General features: G+C 37.7%; 1 protein-coding gene across 1 annotated transcript in view; it reads right to left on the reverse strand.

The window, feature by feature from the left end:
* LOC145786816 (uncharacterized) overlaps positions 1-21,737 on the reverse strand; it is a 296,407-nt gene that overhangs the window by 147,075 nt on the left and 127,595 nt on the right. The window contains exons 32-38 of the mRNA XM_082598556.1: positions 19,848-19,992; positions 17,750-17,897; positions 15,465-15,539; positions 12,756-12,885; positions 8,224-8,374; positions 3,388-4,276; positions 1,932-2,107 (exon numbers count right to left, since the gene is read on the reverse strand). Of these exons, the coding sequence (XP_082454682.1) occupies positions 1,932-2,107; positions 3,388-4,276; positions 8,224-8,374; positions 12,756-12,885; positions 15,465-15,539; positions 17,750-17,897; positions 19,848-19,992 (1,714 nt within the window). The remainder of the gene's footprint in view (positions 1-1,931; positions 2,108-3,387; positions 4,277-8,223; positions 8,375-12,755; positions 12,886-15,464; positions 15,540-17,749; positions 17,898-19,847; positions 19,993-21,737) is intronic.

Genomic DNA, 21,737 nt, shown 5'->3' on the forward strand with positions numbered 1-21,737 from the left:
TTCAACATGCACAAATGGGGGATGGCTCCATCCGCGATCTGTGAGTGTGGCATGGAGGAACAAACCGCAGACCACACCATCTGTAACTGCGCCATCTACCATGCGCCAAATGGTGTGCGTGGACTGCGTGAATTGGATGACGAATCAATTCAATGGCTGCTCGACACCTGCCCAAACATTTAGACCGCGTCGCCGCCACTGCCCAAGGGTGGTAAAAGGCAGAGCCCCTCGACCCTTGAAGTGGCAAAGAACAAGGTTCAAACGAAGAAGAAAGTTTTGAATGTAGAGAGCACAGAAGTTGAAAAGAACTGGAGACAGGACCGACCTCTTTGGAAAGAAATTTTCAAATCTTTTTACATAATTTTTTTTCGCCCTGGATTACCTACAACCATGACTGGGTGCTGGCTATGCAGCTTAGGCCTACAAGCAAGATCGCGGTTCCACACAGTGTCGTAAAGGCAGTTGTTAAATCTAAAAATATGGTGTCGTCTTCTTAGCTTCAAAGCGATTATCAATATGTTAGATCCCGAGGGGAATTTGATCTACGGTGGATCTTCTTCTACGAAAACCAACTTTGCTGTCCTGGTAACATCGGTGCTAATACCTAGTCGAATCATTTACTTAATCTGGACAATTTCAGGAACATTTTCGGTTAAATGTTAATGTTCAATCACAATGAACAGAAATAGATAAGACCCCGACCATGTCGACCTCGACCAATAAACACAGGCCATGTCAATAAGCTTCAAAATTGTCTGCAGGCCGATTTGCTAGCAGCCAAAATCGCTAGTATAAGCTGATTGTTTGAGCATTAGTCAATAAATATAGTCTGTTTGCTTATTTTGAGCTACTTTTGTATTATTGTTACCATACCAATAGTGGACTGGATGTTGGCAATTGTGTTGGAAACCCGAAAAGTATTTAACAACACTAGTAATAGGAAAGATTTGTCATTTTTTATGCAATTGTAGGAGTTTTGCAGTGATTTGAGATTCACTGACCACAGTTTAGCAATTAGGATTCTCAAAACTGTCATATAAAGTAAATTTACGTCAGAGTTCAAATTCGAAATTATATTGGACTTCAATTCGCACTTTGGCAAGGCCTGTGTATAGGTGTATAGCGACTATAGCCTATAAAAGGCTATGACAACAAAGCGTAAAATTGTTGAACCAGTTTTAGTTTGAATGCATTGACCCCACTTGGTTTAACCCTATCTGTAGTGACACGGGGCTTTATGAGGACGCCCCACTCTAGTAGTGAAATATTTCACAGAAGGAAATGTCCTAGAAATGTGAAATTTCTTGACTTTTAGTTTTTATTCTTGACAAATTTTCGAAACCTACACTGGTCATTTTTCTACCTTTTTGCCCTTCACAATAAGCATTTCGTCTCAGGTGGCTAGACATTTTCGTGCAATGCTAGTTATATATATGTTAATGTTAGTGCAATATAAATGTTAGTGCAATTACTTTGAAATGTAAAAACGCCTAAAAATGCCTTATATTTATGAGGAAAAAGTAATTTTTTGTTTAGTTTAGCATTACTTTATGCTATAATTCAAAAATTTCAATTTTGAAGCTATTTTCGGGAAAATAGAATAAAAACCGACTTTCTGACGTTTTTTCATCTCAAACACATTATTTCAATAAATTTATTGGGTAAAAATTTAATTTCTATAGCCTACTCACAATACACATGGCTATTATCTTGTAAAATATTTTGGCTCTGTTATTTACATAGATCCCGTTATTAGCGATTAATTAGCACGGGCTGAGATAGCCCGTGACGTGCTTTCCGCGTACGAAAACAGCTCGTATTCGAAACAAGCCTTTTAAACATAATTTATGAATACCGGTATGTTTAAAATGAAGATATTTTTGACCATATGAATTGAAATTAACCCATTCTTATGTAAATAACATACTCACTTCAGCCAATCTAGATTTTATAATTTTTAGTTGATCTTCCTTCCATCCAACGTTTTCTCCCATCAAAGCAAAAGAATTTTTGAACATTTCATTGCTCATCGACTGAATATCCTCTGCGGGCATTCCTATGATGGCCGGCCCAGCCATGATGAGTAATTGATAACTTACAATGTTATCTGAATAAAGAGGACCAGTAGAGTGGCAGTAGCTTTCACAATGTTAGCAAATAGTCTACTTACCGTAAATAGAACTTTGTAGTTAATTTACCGTTAACGACAGTAGTTTCGATTACTAATTTTTTTCTGATAGAAATCAGCTGTATGATGCTATAAATAATTTACAAATGAACTTATAAGGCACCTGCAGCTAATAAGGCCCGGCCAGTAATAAGGCCCACCCCCTGGATCTCCGTTGTTACAAATCTTTTAAACAAAATTGGAAGCTCTGATTGCTGCTATGGTGAATTGAGACTAACTGGTAAAGTTTCACAGCCTAAAGTTGAGAACTTTTTGAGTTACGGAAAGTTGAAGTTTGGGGGGACTGAAATTGAGTGGTTTTATTAATTTTCACATATTTTAGACTGTTCTGCAGTTAAAAAACCGCTTTGACTTCCGTTTTTTTGCATTTTATATGAAAGATATGTGCATGCTGATGCAGTAAAACCAATTAATTTGAACTTTTTTTCCAATTAAAGCAAGACTGATAATGATGATCAGACTAGGCTAATTTTGGTAATGAGGCCCATGGGCCCCTGGGGTAACGTTGTGCACCCCTGGTTAAGAAAGTGAGGGTTAAAGACTTGAGTGACCTAAACAATTCTTGTTACACCATTAATCCAATTTGTTATTGCAATGGAAATATCATAATTTCAGAATCAAAATACTTTATCATCCCTACCATATCTAAAAACACCATGTGGCTTATTAAAAATGGAGCATGGGGCGGGGGAGGAAATAGTTGTCTCTGTGCATTTAATTATTAGTTATGTGCCTGTGCTGTCGATTAGAATTTTTTTGTGGTGTTGTTATAGTGAAAATACACCTTTGCCATCACTTTTGGTGCTAATTCAAACCGGGCCTTATTCACAACACGTGCATCTAATAAGGCCCGCTTGAGATTTTTTTTAATATTTTACAACTCCTTTTACTTAGAAACTTGTTTCATAGATATGTTGTTTAGATAGACCCAAAGTATCCTCATTCCAAGTTTCGTTCAAAATTATGCAGTATTTAGAAAAATATTGAAGTTTGAAAATTAGCAGGCCTTATTAGCTGCAGGTGCCTTAGCATCAAAAATTTAGAATTTACCAGAAAAAAAACTTTTAGTAATACATGCCCATGAACGCAAATAAAAATACCACAGAAAACGTTATGAAAGACTCCTATTACGTTAGCATGAGCAAGTTTTAGTATAATTTTAACCCATCTTATGTAGCAAATGCCACTTTCTCGATCACCTGACTGTCCAGATAAAACCGTATTGTGCTCCACATGTCTCTGGGAGCCAACATCATCTGAGAACGTTGTGCTTTGATGGGTTAATGCGCTAGTTAAAGTGATGGCCGATGGCTCTGTTGTGTTAAATGCTCTTGAGCTTGTAAAGGCATCGGCCGTAGGGGGAAAGGTTGTGGTTATGCTGACATCGCCATTGCGTCTGTGTCGCGAGAGGTAAGGGTCGATGTGTTTTCTAATTTCTACTTTTAAGCTCCATTCCTTCAACTCGCTTGAATCAGTTGGTACAACTGCTAAATCATTATGTTTTCCATGAAACATTTCATCAACTCCGCGCATTCTTCTCAACCGCAATGCAGCCGCCGTTTGACGCTTCTTCCGGGAACGTACAAGCTTTTTGATGTTTTTTTGTGAATTCCTATCGCCAGAGCGACGTTTGACTTTCATCTGTCTTGCTGTTGCACGTTTCTTTCTAGAGTTGTTTGATGGGCTTATGATAGAATCTGTAGCCGTTTCTACAGTACTTTCAAAACTATCTTGACTAGTAATCTCATTTTCTGTGGTAAAAGCACCTTCATAATTTAACACTTCGGCGGAGCTTTCGTAATCCGCGGAGTGTTCAGCTGAATAGTCGTCAGAATATTCAAAATCACTGTTGTATTTATGGTTTAAGTATTCTTTGAGTATTGGATAGACGGTATCAGCAAACACCCGGAAGTCAATAGGATTGTAATCAAGCACTATCTGAGTTGTTGTACTAGCAGGCTCAAACAACAGATTGTCTTTGAAAGTCAGGGTGTGCGTCGATTTATCACCAGCAATTGATTTCCACTGACGTCTCTTTTGCATATAGCTCATCGACGGAACGTGTATGGCCATGAAGCCGACTTGATCCTAAACCAAAAGATAAACTTTTTATATAAAGTGTGCTTCCATAGGCCTATAAATCAAACAAAAATTTACTATTTGCTTGAAAAATATTACTGTTGTTATTGATAGTTAGTGCTCATGCTAAAATTACATAGGTTGAAATTATGTCTCAATCTAATGTTGTTTGATGCATGTTCTATTTCAACTGTTTCATACCTTAGATAATGTTCATGTGTTTAGTTATTCTGTTTGAAAGTTCAATGTAATCCTATGTGAAAAAATGTCATTGCAGTTCTTATTCACAATTCTTTCTTCGTTTTGTTTGCAGATAGCTTTTTTCATCGCAAATAATATAATAACATTGGCCGCCCAAAAGCATACGCAACAACCCTAATCCTGATCTTTTAAGTAATACTAGAATTCATCTTCTGCCTAACAAGATACCACAATCCATTCTGATTTACTGATAAAAGCAGAGGGTAGGATCAACAAGTAACTGAATATTTGTGTATGAAGAGTGACACCGCAACAATTACACTCTCTTTGAGCTGGCGTTTTCTTATATGAACAAGCCATTTACACCATACCTGCAGAAATTTAATCCAGTCCATAAAAAGTATGAGTCACATCTGCCGTCTTGGCTTACTTTGATTTCCAAATTTCGTAGTGCATCATGTTATGTTTTAATTCGGATGGCTGTTGCTGCGAATATGACGTAGGTGTTGGGAGAGATGAGCACCTTTACACAATACCTTCTGTGAGTAGCCGAATTCAATCACAATTGAAAAACCAAGCTCAAGAAGTCAGGGAAAACGACACGTTCTCGATGTTGCACAGCACAAATAGCCCTTTTCAGGGCGTACAAATTCACAGCTGGGACAATGGCCGGAAAGACGAGGATTCGGCAGGGGTCTTTCTGAATCCTCCAGCAGAACGTCGAAGAGCTCACGACCAGCAAGCTTGATATCGTCGAACGGTTGGCCTACGAGCACAATGCAGCCACTGTTCTCCTCCAGGAAACCCATTGCACAACAGTGGAAAGACTAGCACTCAACAACTTTTCGCTAGCTGGATACACTCTTAGCAGGACACATGGCCTTGTATCCTTCGTCAGAAAAAAAATTCTTGAAAAATGTAGATTGTAGAGGCACTCACTGTTAGTAGTAATCCATCTATACAAAGCTGTAATTAGTGCAGCAACATCCCGAGCACGATAGCGGTGGTAATGACCTGAGAACAATGTCTATACTTTTGCATAGTAGTTGATTGCAATAAGGAAATGACTTGACATCATCAGAACAAAAGAGGGGTGACCGGTCTGACGCACAAAATCAGACGATTAACAGCATGCAGAACGCTAATACAAATCAAACTTAAAACTGATACCTATACCAAAGCATGCTGTAAAAAGCTTTACAAGCCGTGCTGGAATAAAGAATGTAAAACTCTCTTCCGAATCACACAAGGCTTTACTGGCTACGCATCAGACGTACCAGCTAGCAAACTGATTATAAAACTTGATAACAATGCTTTGGTCGCCTCATTCATGAATGAAGAGGGGTTAAAGTGGACAAAATGCTCCAGTATTTGTAGTGATGGAGCTCCGGCTATGCTCGGATACCGAAAAGGTTTTACTGCTCGTGTGAAAGAAATGAATCCTAATGTACTCGTCAAAGCTGAAGTTGTGGAAGAGGAAGATCGTGCCCCAGAAAACAGCAACATTTACTGTTTCGAATCAGTTACTGGTAGATACGGAGTTAGGCTTTGACGATGTCCAGCTTGTCATAGAAAGGCATTTAGGTTCCTTGATACGAGAATTTGATTTGATTATCCCTAAAATTGCAAAGGATTTGGAATGGGTGCGCAATCCATTTTCTATTGATGTTGATACCCTGCCTGAAAACTACCAAAGAATTTTAGGTTTCAAGAGGAGTTTATTGACATTCAGTGGGACAGTGTATTGATGAACCGTTAAGAAAGAAACCCTTGGTCAATTTTGGACAAAAGTCAAGAATGAAAAGACTGTTGTTAGCACGCACGCAGTAAAAGCTCTCCTGCCATTTGTTACTACCTGTCTGTGTGAGAACGGGTTTTCTGCGCTTAGTCACATCAAAGCAAAGGAGAGAAATTGTCTTCAACCTGAAGATGACATGAGATTGGCACTGAGCAAGATAGCTCCAAATTTTGACAAGGCTCACATTAATTAAATTCGACATTTTGTTGTTATGTTTAATCGTGTTATGTATGAGTGTGGCTCATTATTTCATGATTACAAAACGTTGTGCGAAACGTAGTTTTAGAAATAGGGTCGCCAAATCTTCGCAATTAATTTAACCTTAATTTTTGGGTCGCCACAAATAAAGGTTGAAAAGCACTGTACAAAGTAAAGCTTCAGAAGATGCTCTTCTCGTATCGTCCCTGTCCTTACCGGCGATATAATTCGAGAAACGCTTGCTGCTGGCGCAGATTATGTACTTGCAAGAAGAATAAATCAAGATCCTCTTGAACACTACTTCGGTCGTCAACGTCAAAGAGTTGCACGTAATATATAGCCTACCGCGCCTACAGTTCGAATGTTTAGCAGTACCGCCAAAACTTTAGATATTGTAAAGCACTCTGCAGTGAAGGGATCTAATGTCGAGATTGAACATTAGACTAACCAACCACAATATCATGCACAGTTTCACCGTTGATAGTAGACAATATGCCTGCATTTACATACCTTTCAAGCAGATTCTGTGAGCAGACCCTATCTTTCCTAGGTGGAGCTCTAAACAACAACTTCTGGCAAATTAACCATTGACATTCCAGACTATGTATATAGTGGCTCTGGTGATACTGCCAAGGATTAGCCTACAGAATTTACCACTAATATGACACAAATGTCGCTCAGCAAGTCTGCCCTTTGTTCTTCAGTCACAACAGCAAATAACAGAGGGGAAAGTATTGATCCTTGGTGTACTCAGACTTGCACAAAAACTCATGTGAATAATCGTTTGAACCAAGTTTTACTTTTGTGCGGAATGGTTCGCACTGAAAAGGACTCTAACCCAGGATATGGCTAAGATGACAGACTACCGACACAAGTGGAGACCCAAGCTCAGCAAGACTAAAACGGTGTTGACTGCTTTTCATCTGAACAAAAGAGAAGCAAAGCGTGAGTTGAACATCAACATCAATGGAGACATCCTGTTTTTTAACCCCACACCAGTCTACCTCGATATTAGTTTGCATAGGACTCTCACTAATTGACATCATTTGGAATCACTTCTCAAGAAGGTAGCACACGCGTTGCCCTTATTCGTCGACTGGTAGATAAAATCCAGGGTGGAGAAGCAAAAAGTTTGAGCATCGTAACCCTGGCTCTTGATCATTCTACAACTGGGTACTGCGCCTGTGTATGAAATCGTAGTACTCGTGCTAACCTGTTCGACAAACCCATCAACGACGTCTTGTGTATTGTATCAGGATGCCTGAAACCTATACCCACTGAGTCATCGCTCCACGTGAGCTTTGCCGCAGAGCTACCACACTCTCTGGCTTGCCGATCACTGGAGCCACTCCACGAGTTCCACCACCAGACCGGAGATAAAGAAGCACTTTAAATTGAGAAATCAATCCCTTTGTTGGCCAAGCACTATCCTTCCTGGAGATTAACATCAGTGCTTCATCCTGAATCACTTAACCCTGGAAAGGGGAGTGGACACAAAAACCTCCACACTCCACTCCTTTGTCCCTGACGCTGGGTCCATGTCATCAGGAAGCTCAGTCAACCTGCCTGGATAGAGTTGAATCGCCTCCGCATAAACATTTGGCGCTTCGGATCCTTGATGCACAAATGTGGCCTACTAGTTTTTAATAACTAATGTTTAAATTTTTCAAACAACAAAAACTTGCTGCAAGATACGAAATCAACTCATTGCAGGCTTTGATCTATGAATCACTTATAATAATTCAATGGCAAAACTTACTCTTGTCATATTGTTTTTAATGAATTCAGGGTCAAGAAGAAGCAGGAATGGAGCCAGTTCTCGCAACGAAGATTTATCTAACAACTCATTTACTTCTATCCATTTGTTCATGAACATTTCGTTGATCTGCATCTTCCTTGACTTTGTGATGCTGTGAAAGTAAAGGCAGTAAGACAGTCGTTCAAACAAGCAGTAAATGTGATAACGACCAACACGAAATAAAGTTCTGCATCTCCAGAATAACACCAGTCCATGCGGATGCACGTTAGGGTGCATCATTTTCCCCTCATTATACAATTTCAATTTGTGTCATTGAGAAGTGGTGATCATTTCAGGCCAGATTCAACCAAAAAATATGGGAGTCAACGAACCCCCCTACCACCACTTCCTCAGCCCCCTAAATATAGTTAGTAAAATTGCTATAACTTAGCAACCAAACACAATAACTACATTGTGCTTTATGCTAAATTTATTGCAACCGCTAGATTTAGTTCAAATATGCAAGGAAAATAATGTTTCATTTTTTGACATGCTTTATAGACAAAAGGTTTCAGAAATGTTATAGAAAGCAATTACAAATAACGAAATTGAAACTTTGCTATACCAAAATAATAAGCGGAGATAACTGTAAACTGCATTAACAACCAAGTACGCGAAATTGTTTTTAACTTAGGCAATTGGGGATGTCACATTTGCTTCTTTTCAACACCTGAAGAATATTTTCACATTTTTCTCTGTGCAGTTTGATGATGATGATGGTAGTCTGTAGCCAACTTTATTTCTCACTGAGAACAATCATTAACAACACTGATGATTTCAGTTTTCTTGTTGTAGAAAAATCTTGCACACGCTTTTTTTGTGAATTAGAGAGTTTTTTTGCAGAGTCTAAAGAAAATTGATAGAGTGGGCAATGAAAAAAAAATAAATAGCCCATACCAGAGGTGCTGCTAAGACCTGATGGTGATGCCGATGTATGAGGGTGCACAAACAAAAGTGAGAGTAGGATCAAATCTTTCAGATGAGATTTTTGTGAAATCCAAACCGAGGTATACCAAGGATAAGTACTGCACCCTCTCATATTTGCTGTTGGTAATATTGTGACCGAAAGAGTAAGGGATAGCATACTAAGTTAAATGTTATATACAGATGATCTTGTCTTGACAAGTATAGAATGGAGGGAATGGAAAACAACTGTAGGAAATAGAAGAAAGCATTAGGGATCAAGGGTATAAAGGTAAATCTTGAAAAACAACCCAAAAGCGAAAGAAAGGGGAGCAGAAAAAAACAGTTTAGAACAAGTGGATCCACGTACAACACGTAGTAAAACAGTGATGCGGAGAGTAAAAAATTAACACATGGAAAAGCTAACAAAAAGTACAACCAGATTGACAAGAAATTTGTTTGTGAGAAATGTAATAAAGAACTGAATTTAGTGGAGAGTCACAAATAAAGTTACGGATATTTTCCCAGAAAGGTTTGAGATTTGTCGATGGATGGGAAGAGGAAACGAGGCATCCAAGAAGAACATGATAACAGGTGACAAATGAGGCCGACAAAATTAAAGGTGGGATGCGATGTAAAAGGGTCGAAAACAATCGATGCAAGGAAAGGACTAGCACCATCAATGAATGTAAACATATAGTAAAAACAAAAAAGAAACAAAAATCAACAACATGTAGATAAAACAAGAAAAACTAAACTTATCATAGTAGTTTGTAACTGTTTTGAGTGGTAAATAAATTTGGCTATTAGCTATCAATATTCAGAATGTACACCCAAAAAGGTAAAGAATACTCTTTAGGTCACAAAAAGAAGCGAATATGGCACACCCAATTGTCCAAAGTTAAAAAAAGATTTACGTATGGTATCAGTTGTTAATGCAGTTATATTCGCTTATTATTTTGGTATGGCAAAGTTTCAATTTCGTTATCTGTGATTGCTTTCTATAGCTTTTTTACACTTTTTTTCTATGAAGAATTGAAGATGTAAACAAAAATCTTTTGAAACAATGTTTTCTTTGCAAATTTGAACTACGTCTAGCAGTTGCAATAAATTTAGTAGCCTACCAAACACATTATGGCTATCTTGTTTAGTTTTAACCCAAAAGTTTCTATCTCTGACCCTTTTTTCTTTGTTTTTTCTATAATAAACGAAACATACATATAGCAAGTTGATATTTGACTTCTTCTTATTTTGGTATATTTTGGTTATTATTATACACTCCAATTGAGTAGAGTAAAAATTTGATGAAAAAATTGACCCCCACGGTTACTTCCTTGCATAAAAGCTCCCAAAAACCAAGCTTTATTCTAAATTGATGCAGTCTTTGCACATTGGTGTTGAGCATGTACCACAAACATTGCGAGAGCAATTTTCACACTTTGTGCGAGTTTTATTACAATTGAAAATCCTGCACTTATTTTTTTATTCGGTGGTAAATCTTCATCACCTCCATCGCGAACTCGTTTCAATTGAAGGCATTTCATGTCGGCGACTCCGTTCTGATGGGCAGAGCTCTTCTCCAAGCTTGATTAGTGACAGTGTATTCTACTTATTCAGTGTAATCTACATATAACGTACGTATTCAGTGACACAATATCCAGCAGATTGAAATATGCTGCCAAAGGCCATCTTCTAGATGAAGCTTTTGTAGAATAGGACCGAAGCATTTCATCCGCAGTGTCAACTCCACCTTTATTGTTGTTGTAGTCCAAAATTGCTTCTGGCTTTCTCTTCTTCCCCCTCATCAACTTCTATTTTATGTTCAGAGGAAAGAAAGAACACTACTTTGTTTTTCTTTGCTTTGTAGCTAAGCATCATGATGCTTTCTGGTGGCAATGTAAAGATAAACGTAGATGAATAAAGAGCAGCATCTTTTTCAAAGCGGAATTCGTTCGGAATTTCTCTTCGATGACCTCTGATGGTACCCACCAATGTTCCATTTTGTTGAAAAAGTTTTTTAGCAAGAGACAAAGAAGTAAAAAAATTGGCACAAGTCACATTCAGACCTTTCCGTACGGCTCCAATTACGACAACGTTACAAATTCACCAAGCCCAATCGAGACTCGATCTTCTTCTTTGCCGACGTAAGGAAAGCTCGTAAAACGTTGTGGTATCACAAAGCATCCAAAATTTTATGCCAAATTTTGCTGTTTAAGGCATATATTGAATAAACGGACACCTAAAAATCAAAAGCAGCATTAGAAAAATCGTTTTCATATAAAAAAATTCATTTGTATAAAGATTGTCTATAATGGGTATTTAAAGTAGTTTTCGTAAAAAAATCAAAAAGAACATACTAACGCGCAAGACGATAATAAATCGTTTGTCGTAAATACATACGGTACTAACCTTGATGAACATGGAAAAAGTTGCTCATCTACTGTTTATTTCAGTATGAGGAATATACGCCTTTTGACAATTATCCATTACTGTGTTCCATAATTCTCGAATTGCAGCAAACTTGTCTGTTCTTCGGCGAATCAGTCTGGAATCATCTATTGTTCAGTAATTATTTTTCTGTAGACGACCTATAGCCAAAACTACGGCTTTCAAACCTCCTTTCAATAACTGCCTTTCAAACCTCCTTTCAATGACCTATTTCAGTCAGATATCACACGGTAGTTCAAACTAAATTGTTAATTAAATATCGTTTGATCACATAATTGAATTCCTTTGTTGTCACCTGATTTCAGATACAATTAAATTAGGATTATTTCAACAGCAAAGTGTCCAGGAAATTGTTTTCAAGCAATATTAAGTACTAGGGTCAATTGACCCCTTTGGTAGTTCTAAGAATAAATATCCGGTATTTTTAGGGTTAAACTATAGTGATTTTGCTAAACCAAATTGAGGGGGGTGAGGTGGTGGTAGGGGGAGTCCGTTGACCTCCATATTTTTTTTTGGTTGAATCTGACCTGGAATGGTCACCATTTCCCAATGACACAAGTTAAATTTCCAAAATGAGAGGGAAATAATGCACGTTATGGTTAAAGGGAAAGCTCAACTAGTACTTTCTGTAGGCATATTCTAACATTTAGTAAAAAAAATTCTCTTTTCTTGTTTTAAAAAGGAAACTTTTGCAACTAGATATGTATTGGTGGGTGATGTGTTTTCGGCTGTATTGGTGGGTGATGTGAACATTACGGGACAAGAAGCTATGTTTTTCCGGCCACATTAGAAGGATCAATTCTCAAATTAACATTTTTTTATGCTTCACTGCAGCTTGCTTTCAACAAGAAACCATAAGTTATTTCAAAATTAACTTCACTACTTCTATATATCCTATAAAAAATGAAATATTTTATAAATTAAAAAAAACGTAATAGTGTGGCGAATAAGGCAAAAGCGGGTGTAGTTTCGCGTCTCTTTGATCCAAAATCCCTAGTTGCAAGATGGGCACATTTGACATTAGCTTGAAAAGGCAGTCAGTTTGTTTTTATGAAAAGTGGTCTGTACATTGAATGCAAATACAACCGGACGCCGTAAAAAGTGTCAAAATTTGCTTAGAAAACAATTCAACAGCGACTTGCCTTCCCATGCACAAAGGCATAATCTGGCCGAGTGCTTTCATGGACTTGTACCGGAATAGTCGATGAAAGCCTTGCAAACTGCAAGCTAGCTTGCCAGTGGTGCGTACGTATCTTGCACTGATTGGTGTCTCTGTGTTATAAAGACCTTTTAAGACCAAAAAAAAATTTACAACAAACAAACTTCACAATTCTGCAACTTTTTTCCCGATTTTCACAACATCTGTAAAATGGACCCTTACAACAACGTTACGAAATCTAATTAGTCTGACCATATTTCGCAACACATTACTATGTCTATGATGTCATGAAAACGTAAAATTGGTATACACTAAGAACGCTCTCGTTCAACATAGAAGTTTTTAAAGATACATCAAATCCTATAGATTAATTTCTTGCGTTCTTCCGGTGACTGTAGACTAGACTTTCACAAGATATTGAAATGATAACTATCTTTTTATTTCCGACGTTTCGTCAGTCAGCACAACTGACTATCAAGGGGGATGAAACAGGTAAAACTACCTGTTTCCTGGTGAATAGTGCCTGGCGAATGAGGAACAATGAGCAAATAATGCCTGGTGAACAGTCCCATTCTGTATTTAATATCAAATCTTTTAGGAATCAGTCTAGAAGGTTCGTAATAGAGGTATATATATGTAGAGCATAAAGCAGACAATGGGAAAAAATATTTTCCATTCCATTGTCACAATTAATGATGTGTTACCTTGATTAAGCATGTTTGTTCTTTATAAACTGTAATTTGTGCCACTTTTTCTTCTATTATAACCAAATCAGAATCAGCAAGTGCAATCCGTATGACCAGTCCAAGCCTTCCAAGGCAGAAACTCGATCTTTTATCGTCAATTAATATTCAACGGTAAACTCCATTTTAAAGCAATTTATATCGCCTTCGCTAATGACGACACCGAAAATGTTGCACCTTCTAGAAAAAGCTTGCCCTTTCTTTGTCTACATCATGGCCACCTGAAGATGTGGCCTGATTTGTCACATTTTGATTACAGCTACTGCTAGCGTTTGACTGAAATTTTCTGAGATTTTTTTACTTTTTGCGGTTTCCTAATGACATAAAAGTTTTTTGTTGCCTTGGGGAAGCAATAGCAAATGAGAAAAAGTAAGTTGAAAAACGCAAAATCAGACTGTTATTGAAAAATTAACAGTCTGACTAAAATCTTCGAACTCAAATTTTCTTTGTTTTTCAACATGTGAGGATGTTAAAACCTATTGTGTCATCTGGGGATAACAGTAAAGAAACAGTAAAAATATAATTTTCAGACAAATTTATTCAAATATTCGCCCAAAGTTAGCAAAATCTGAAAATTTCAGCAAAATGTGACAAATCAGGCCGTATCTTTAGGTGGCCATGGCTACATGTATATTGAATCTGGTTACGCCACCGCCACGAACCTTTAGGGGTCCATAGACCCTCCGTGGAAAAGTTCTGGTCTATTTCACATGTGCAACTATTATATATTTGCGTTTTGTAGGCTACTTGTCAAATTTCCATAATTCGATAAAATCAATGCCTGGTTAATCTAATCAAAAAGTAAAGAGCCATTTATGTCACTGATAGACAGTTTAGTTTTTAAAACGTTTGCTGCACATCAGCGATGTACGCGTATACAAAAAATATTGACGCCGTCAGCGTAAACGCAAACGTTCGAAAAATCATACGCCGTATGCGTCAACGTAACTTGTAAAAAAAGTTGGCGACGTCAGCGTATGCACAAGCGTAAACTCATTTTGTTTGCTAGGTGCCAAACATTCACACGGTATAAACCACTCGAAACAAACAAGTTATATTTAGATTTCCACGAAGAAACACAAGCATCTGAAAGTGTTCATCTGACTTTTGCTGCGTTTTGGTTTCAATATGTCTTTGCCCATTGAAAACATTCTTTCAACTGCAGCGCAGGAAGGTATTGGCGTGTTGTAGCGAAAGAAAGACATTAAAAAGTATGCGTTGACGCTATGTGCTAAAAAACCGCGAAAACTTTAACGCGTAGCCTCAAGTGACAACTGTCCAAAAAAATGTGGCCGTAAGCGTTAGCGTAAACAAAAAGTCTACGCCGCAAGTTTACGGCGTAGAATTTGCGGGATATACGTACATCTCTGCTGCACATGTTGAGTATCTACATTTTGGCTCTTTAATGTTTATCACCTTAGCGTTTTCTGATGATCGTAGCCTACTTAATGTAGTTCTTTAAACAAAGTGAAACAAACCTTCACAAAAATAGAACAAGCAGAAAAGATTATTAGTAAAGAGTTTGCAATTTGGACAAACTGGTGTATTTTGATGGCCCCATCTCTGAAGAATAGCAACTCGGGCATAACAGGATAAAATTTTATTATAACTGATCCATTCCTTTTTGTTGCATGCCAAAAAAAACAGGGAGAGGTAGCATTGGATTATCGATAATGTCTCCACTATATGATCGATTATTGCTGAGTATAATTGCGCTATATTGATTGGAGAGCAAAACAAAGAAATTGTGCTCGCAAAAATATTTTTATTTCAAAAGAAGAACTTCTTGCCTTCTCGCTAGCTAAATTCTATTCTACAGATTACAACCACGTACTATTTAGAAATTTGTGTAGCGTAACATTAACCAGAAGACAGTTTTCTAATTTAGTTTTGAAATGCGCAATAAATATGACTGCATCTGCATTCTTTTCAAAAATGATCAATCGTACCTTCGTCTTCAAATCCTTTATGTTTCGGGAAACCCACGTCATCATCTGTTCTCTCAGCAGCCAAACTGTCACTAACTGATAAAAACAATAGTTGGTCAACACAGGTCGTAAAGGCTGACACAAACAGATTAGGAAACTTCGATGCAACTTGACGTGAGATCAGTGCTAGAGAATCTTTGTGGGATACACTGAGAATAATTGACACCAAGTATCCATGATAGTTCCGCAGTCAATCCGCGGGATATGGACGTTTATATTAAAATTTGAATCAATCTCACATGGTCGAATCACGAAATCTAACGATGATTAGTTGCAGAAACGCCAACATTGAAACCAATGTGAGTAAATAACGTCATTAACACGTTCTCTGTAGCAACCACGTGAAAATAACGTTGTGCCAACATGGTGTGGAACACAAATACCACTTTCAGGCATTGTAGTGGAAGACCAAGCAAGGTGGTTTCACTTTGTGGATGCCATGTCAGTGGTCTCTCTAACCTCGGTCACTTATATAGCCTTTGCCTACGCCAACTGAAGCCCATTTACCAATGTAGTCCAAACGTGGTGTATTTTCTGGGAACCAAACAATAGTCTTTTGCTTTTTTTCTTCTTTCTTCCTTCTATAATCTTTCTGTTTTTTTCGTCTCATTTTATCGGATATTGGGGTATGAAAGTGTCTGGCAAGGCACATCCTCAGCTTCCACTCAACACCATCCAGGGGGCTAGTGTTGGACATACATCACCGCTTCCTGTCATCCTTTATGTTTTTTTTTGTGCTAGGAACTGGTACATGTCGGTAATGGTTTATCCATTCCTCCTTTCAACATGTCCAAACCAGCGGAGACGGTTGAAATGAAGGACATCCTCAATCTTTGGCAAGCCCAGCCTGGCAAGTAGTGTGTCTGAGCTGGTGTACTGGTTTTCTTGCGGTTTAATGCTGCAGATTCGTCACATCATTGCATTGTCGTTTCTTTTGACTCTTTCCATTACTTCTTTTGTCACAGCCCAGCATTCGTTGGGAAGCAGCATCACACTTCTGACACATCTACTGGGAACTCTGCCTTTACTGGCAAGGGAATATGTTTGTTGGTGAGTATAGGCAGTAGTCGTCTGAATTTACGTCAGGTTGACTTCACTCTACTGATGGAGGTTAGATCGATATCCCCACTTGCACTGAGCAGTGAGTATATCACCTAACTAACAGAATGAATTTACCACCTCTAACCTCCCATTCACCATTTGGATGTCAGTGATGGTTCTGCCCTCTATTGGCCGAGCCTCCTTGCGCATTTTTTACACTTGAAGGTTGGGTCAGATTTCAGTCCTCCACGCCACTGCACTTTTTGTGAACCCAGAGGAAGCAAGTGTTGCATTGGATGTAATTTGTGCCTACGCCGATCCTACACACACAGGGAAACATCCTGAGTCTTGTCTTTCAGTCGGTGCAACTCCTTTCCGCTGATCATGATCTTGGCCATGTTGACCTTTAGACCTTTGACTTCCAAGCCGTCCTTCCATATCTTTAACCTTTCCACGAGCTCGTCAAGGCATTCAGAGATGATGACCAGGTCGTCGGCACAAAGAAGTTTCAAAGGATAACCGGTGCGAATGTCACATGACAGTGCCTCGAGAACGATGATGGATAGTACAGGGATGACAACACACATTTTCATCTATCTAAGAAAATTCTTCATTGAGCAGCTTTTAACAATATTCAAAAGTGGAAAAAAATAACTGCAAAAGGCGATCTGGTACTAAGACACTTCTTCAAATGGGCGATCTACCTAATACAGGAGCAATCACTAAGAAAACAAATTAATACTTTTTTTTCTCTACAGTCTAAACCTTCAAAACATTTGGCTAGGCTAACACGCACAACAGTATTTCAATAAAAGTTATAATTCATGTTGTTGTAAAAAATTCGAGAACTTGATTGATATAAGAGTTGCAAACAAAGTTATTCATATTGTTTTTTTTAACAATGTTGCTACCATACTAACTTCTTACTTTTGTCATCAAGCATGAGGTTACCAACATTATCCCTTATGTATTTTTCACTTGTAACATCTTTATAATTTGAAGGTGTTAAAAAGAAATATTATTTCTTTTTTCATCTGTTTAGCCATGGATAGTGCAATAAAAAAAACACTTTAGAACGGTATAAAATTTAACACCAAATAAATCTTAAAAATGCTTTGACACTTCACAATCATAAACAGTCCTTTATGTGGCATACCTAGTCTAGGCCTAGAAAGTAACCGTAACAAATGCGTAACTTGTCTTACCATAATAATACCCATCTGGATAATAATTGTCCTCATGATAGTTATCTTCACTATTATCATCGTAGTACTTCTCACCACCAATGTCATCATAATAATCTTGATCATCATATAAATCACGGCCTACATAATTTTCTCTGGTCTTGGAGTTCTGTTGCCAAATAAAATCCTGTTTGAACAATTCTACGCTCTACAGGGTCTTCATTTTCTCAACATCTTCATGTTTTAAGCAATACTGACAAATAATAATTACTTTGAAGGCTGGGCCAAGTTAAAACCATAGCAATCAAATTATTCCTGCTATGAAGCGTCAAACATTGAAGAAATATGAATTTACATAGCTTACGTCAATATTAAAAGCTTTTTAAAGTACAGGGTGTTTCAAAAAATTTGACATCATTTGAGACTTAAAAATCTCAAAAAGTATGTACTCCAAGCCAATGAAACTTGACGGGTACGAGGGTAAACAAAAACATATTAAATTTCATGTCAAATTATCAAATAAAATTGTCATTTGCATGCTATCAATGGAGTGCGACATATGTGAATATCAATGGAGTGCGACATGCGACATATGTGAATCGGTCTTCAAAACTATTCACAAATCTTCAATATGAACTGAACACATTCTCCGCCAGCAACACGGCACACGTCAAGTCGGTAATCGAGTTCGTCCCAAACTCGTTGCAGCTTGTCTTCTGTAACAGTCTCCAACGCAGTAGTGATTCTCTACTTCAGTTCTAGTAGGTTTGCGGGCAGAGAAGATACGTACACTAAATACCTTTCACATATCCCCGAAGAAAGAAATCACAGGGAGTCAGGTCGGGTGAGCGCAGGGGCCATTTTAGCAGCACAATGTCATCATTACAAGCACGTCCAATCTATCTTCCTGGTAGGTTCTCATTTAAGTAAGCTCGTACCAAAAGCTTCCAGCGAAGTGGAGCACCGTCCTGCTGGAAAATGAAGTCTTCAGCTTCATTTGCAGTGAGTTTATCCATAAGCCAGGTATGCAGCATGTGTTGATAATTAATTAATCATCGCCATTCACATTAGCTTTGAAGAAAAACGGGCCATGAACATGTTTCTTGGAAATTGCACAAAAAACATTCACTTTTGGAAAATCCCTGACATGCTCCACTGTGGCATGGGGGTTCTCTTCACCCCAAATTCGAGCGTTGTGCCTGTTTACTTTACCACTTGTGTGAAAAGTGGCCTCATCACTGAAAACCAGTTTTTCATCAAACTGGTCTTCTTCCAGTTTCTGTTGCATCTCTATACCGAACTGCTTCCATTTTACCTTGTCGTCTGCTTTTAACGCTTGGACGAGTTACAGCTTGTAGGGTCTCATGTGCAATCGTTTCCTCAGAATACGCCAAACTGTTGTTGCAGGAATCTGAACTTCAAAACTCGCTCTTATGGACTTTGTTCGACTGTTCACAAGTTTTCTGCAAATCTTCTCTACATTCTCTACTGGCGTTGACTTCCACCCAGATCCTTTTACTCTGCACAAGCAACCTTCTTGTTCGAACTTGTTATACCATGTCCAATTCTGCTTTCCATCTGGCCCTTTTCTTCCAAATCGTTGCGCAAATGCACGTTGCACAGTCTTATTCAACCGTATATTCCAGTTTTAGCATATTCCAGTACACAAAATGTTTTTTCTACGCTATTGTATGGCATTTTTACATCTTAAAAGAAAAACGCCTGAAAATTAAAAGATAAAATTTTATGTTGTATCTGTGTATACTGTTAAAATTTGAGATCGTGTAAACGATAATTGGCAAAGTTACAAGACTGTACAAGTGTACAATGATGTCAAATATTTTGAAACACCCGGTATATAATGTACTCAGTTGCGCCTCTATACGGCTGCATTGACACTGTCTGCTTTGTACAGCGCTGAGGAGCAACGCATTCTGCGATGGATACAGCGTTATACAAAATCAAGCATTATAATTATTAATCTTCCAATTTTTCGATGATTAAAAACGCCTACGTTGAAAAATATGATGCCTGAATTTGTGGCTACGAGCAATCTCAACACGCATCTTGTTTCCTTAGAAAAATAAATTTAAATAAAACTGAAGCAATCTAAACATACAAAACATATTTTAGCAGCTTGTAAAATTCCTTCAATCGCGAACTGTCCAAGCCCGGGCGACAGCAAATCAATGTTTGCCTGACCTAATCGGCTGATCATCGTGGTGCAGTGTCTCCCATAAGCAACATTGGCCAAGATCGTGGGGCTTTGCAAAAACAAGATCAAGGTTAAGTGAGATAAGATAACTGGATTGCTGGAGAGAAAAAATGTTGATAAAGTAGAAACATGGTTGATATAAAGCTTATTACGCATCAGGATGCTTCAAACAACTCAGAATTTCACAAACAAGTTAAACGTATGATGACTAATTTATACCAAGAAAACAGAAAAAGTTAACTGAAGTCTAGTAATCGAGCATTAACAAAACTGCACAAAAGTAAACTATCATTGTTTTTCAAGGCAACTAGCGTACCGACTTAGGCTATACTGAAAGTTACACAGCAAGCAATCGAGAAACGTAATTACGGCACTTTCGAAAAAAATAATTACAAACAGTGAGAAAAGAGCTATATTGCAACTAGTGAAACCAGAAAATAAAACCATTACATTACACCAAACAAAGTTTAACATTACGCTTAGAGGTTAAATTGTTCGTTTGTAACATGTACCATGTTTTAACTAAAAAAATTATATTTTAACATTTAACCGAAACTTATCAAAATTGCAAAATGCATTTCAACGCTGCAAATTCAAAACCATACCCCTAGACAGAAGCCTAAATTACCCTTTTTGTATTGTAGCTAGAGACTCAGAGTCTCTCAATAACCAAAAGTCTACAGTAAAAAAGATAGCCAATAATTAGCAAAACCCTACACGTTCAATAACAAACAAAACTTTTATGAAGAACATAGCACGCGTAGCAAAATAAACAAGTTCCAGTACCTAACAAGCAGCACATAGTTTACAATACGCTATTGTATAACTTTAAAGTAGTTACATTGTTACGATTACAATTCAATTAAAACAATTCACTACCATATACTTTTTCTAACTATTTTATAAAGGGGAAAAAAGTTCATTTCTGCAATACTGTACTAGAAATGCACATGGATAACTTTTATGTTCCTCAATACGTATCTTTAAAACTTCAACGTAGCTTCAAATATAAAGGTGTTGAAATTTGGAACTCAGTCCTGTTGGAAATGAGAAAAAATTCACCTAACTCATTTAAAAATTATTATAAAAATTTTCTACTATCATGTTACTAAATGTTGATGGCTTCTGGCCTATGTAGATCTCTTATTAGCTGACGCGTATTGTGTTCATTAAAGCAACTATACCGTAAACTTATGAAGAAACTGGGCGTTCTTCCCGGCTATCAGCACAAGGCTGAGCACTCACTAGTACAGCGAGAAGGTGCGATTCGCTAACCATAACGGTGTAGCTTCCACACTAGCCATTCAGACCATCCAATCAACTATATACTGTAAACTTATATTTCAAATATTTTGCTTCGCTTCTTTGATTGCTTCTTTTATGCTTAATTTGTTACCATTTCTTTTGTTGATGAGAGTGGCTGCTTGACTAGACCTTCCAGGTCACTTCGCAGCCCCCGTTGTAGTACCCACAAATTCTACGTGATCGTTTGTATTATTTGACTTTGCTTGATGAATGTGTGTATTTATACTCGCAACAAAATAAACGTCAATCAATCAAAAAAGAATGAAAAGATAAGGTTTTCGACATAGTGTGTGTGTGTGTCGACATAGTACTAGTGTGTGTATTTATACTCGCAACAAAATAAACGTCAATCAATCAAAAAAGAATGAAAAGATAAGGTTTTCGACATTAATAAAAATAGAGTAACCGGTTCCTTTCTGCGCCTTTCTTTCTAGTTCCTTTCTAGTATAGTACTTCAGCAACTATGCCCACCCAATTTATTACACCCTG

Source organism: Aplidium turbinatum, chromosome 17 (genome assembly GCF_918807975.1).
Source record: "Aplidium turbinatum chromosome 17, kaAplTurb1.1, whole genome shotgun sequence".
NCBI classification, from domain to species: Eukaryota; Metazoa; Chordata; class Ascidiacea; order Aplousobranchia; family Polyclinidae; genus Aplidium; species Aplidium turbinatum.